Source organism: Aplysia californica, unplaced genomic scaffold, assembly GCF_000002075.1.
Source record: "Aplysia californica isolate F4 #8 unplaced genomic scaffold, AplCal3.0 scaffold00918, whole genome shotgun sequence".
NCBI classification, from domain to species: domain Eukaryota; kingdom Metazoa; phylum Mollusca; class Gastropoda; order Aplysiida; family Aplysiidae; genus Aplysia; species Aplysia californica.
Window position 1 is genome coordinate 52,892 of NW_004798188.1, and position 2,083 is coordinate 54,974.

The 2,083-nt window shown below is 43.4% G+C and overlaps 1 protein-coding gene across 3 annotated transcripts in view; it reads right to left on the reverse strand.

The window, feature by feature from the left end:
• Positions 1-429: 429 nt before the first annotated feature.
• LOC101854536 (cancer-related nucleoside-triphosphatase homolog) overlaps positions 430-2,083 on the reverse strand; it is a 67,190-nt gene continuing 65,536 nt past the window's right edge. For 2 of the 3 annotated variants that reach the window (XM_005110619.3, XM_005110617.3), the window contains exon 6: positions 430-1,173. In XM_005110619.3, the coding sequence (XP_005110676.1) occupies positions 1,051-1,173 (123 nt within the window). In that variant the 3' untranslated portion in view covers positions 430-1,050. Of the gene's footprint in view, positions 1,309-2,083 lie in introns of all 3 variants that reach the window. The other variant, XM_035972944.1, reaches the window with a different exon arrangement.

Sequence of the window (2,083 nt, forward strand, 5' to 3'; positions counted from 1 at the left end):
GGCGCTGCAGTCTGTTTTGAAGCTCTCTTTCGTTTTTCCAGAAGAAGAATAAACCTCCTTGCGTGCGCAGATCGACTGCTGTTCATCAGCAGTTCGGGTACGTTCAGTGCGTAGTTTTAGTTTTTTTTTTTATTTTAATGACCTCTCGCCTTTCATTCTAAAGTCGAATTAAACGAAGAAAACCATCACCCTTTCCTCCGGAAGCGTTCTTCCGAAATTTATCCCAAAACATGCTAGTTTCACTTTGATTTTTTAAAACTCAAGGAGGGTAACTCTGTTCGCAAAGAGTGCGCTTTTGTGAATAGGGCGCCACCAAATTTCGAGGACACTTTTTTAATTGGCTCAAAGAGAGAAGTGGCCCATCTTGTTATGTACTATCTTTGGGACTAATTATTCACAGGCAATTCACTGATCCAAGGGATGATACTCTTCTTGTTGTTTTCAAATCCAATCGAAACATCCGGTTAAAAAAATAAACGCGCTCTTTGTCTATAAATCAACATGGCATCAGGAAAGACTAGTATAGTGTGGGAACATTTTGAGAAGGATAATCCTTCACAGGATAAGTGTTTATTACGCAAAAAACAACAACATTTGTATTCTCAGGGAACCCCACTAACATGCAAAAACACCTGGATAGGGCTCACCCAGTTGCAAGCAAAGAGGCAAAAGAAAAGATCACTGCTACAGCCCCTAAACGCGCTGATGCAACACAACAACAAACAATAAACACTAGTTTGAGTCAGGGTGTTCCCTATGATGGCAATGATTCCTTAAAAAAGAAACAACTAGATCGACTTGTGATCGAAATGATTGCACTCGACATACAACTTACATCCTATCAAGGTTGTTGATGATGCTAGGTTTCGAAACCTTTTGCGAGCACTACACCCCAGGTACAGGCTGCCCAGCAGGTGACAAGTCACCAAGGCCCTCCTCAGAACGCTGTAAAACTGAATGTGAGCGAGTACATGCTGAGTTAGCAACATGATGATGTTGCGCTGACTACCGACATCTGGACTTCAAGGGCAACCCAGGGATATCACACAGTCACTTGTCACTGTTCATTTCGTGAACCAACTGTGGCACCTTGAATCGCTTGTCATTGATACGTGTGTGATTGAAGGCGACCACACAGGCGACGTCAGTGCCAAACTGCTGCAATAGATCGTCCTAAAATGGAACATTCCAGAGAAGGTTAAAGTGGTTGTCTCAGACAATGGAAGCAACATTGCGGCCGCACTGAGACAGCTAGGTTGGCGGCACACACCCTGAACCTTGTAAAACATGCGTTGGACGGAGATGAAACTGTGAGAAAAAATGTGGTTAAAAAGGTGAATGGCATTGTTGTTGTTTTTTCAACAAGAGTGTGAAAGCAACTGACAGGCTGATGTAGATACAACAGGATGGTGGAGAACATGACCCAAAGAAACTGAAGCAAGACTGTGAGACAAGATGGAACGCTACCTACAGTATGTCGAAACGGTTCCACGAGATCCATCGATATGTGCATGCAGCCATTACCCTTTAGGAAAAGGAGGGATGTGCATATATCGGAAGTTGAATTGGCGACCATCGAATCTTGCTTGAAGGTAAATGATGATGATGATGACGACGATGATGATGATGATGATGATGATGATGATGATGATGATGATGATGATGATGATTTTGTTTTTTGTTTCCTTAATGGGCCTGACGGACTTCACGAAGAAATCTTCGAGCGAGAGCGAGGCTCTTTTTCGGCTCCATTGTCAATATTATGCTTAGCGGCACCTCCACTCGTCCAAATAACTCCATTCGAATTGCCATTGTTCCTGGACAATCAAACATATGCTCGATATCCTCCTTTTCATGGCCGCATCTTCGGCAACATGGGCTGAGCTCTTCATTAACAAAGTTCTTATACCATCTTAAACTCCAATGATGGTCCGACCGCAGTCTCGCTAGCTCAACCTGGTCCCAGCGACATGTGAAAGATTTTTGTTCCAGGTGCTGGTACTTAGTTCTACATGGTGGGTCTCTGATTTCTCTCTTGATTATTGGAAAGACTCCTCTGTATGTCGTTGGTCGTCTGTCTCCT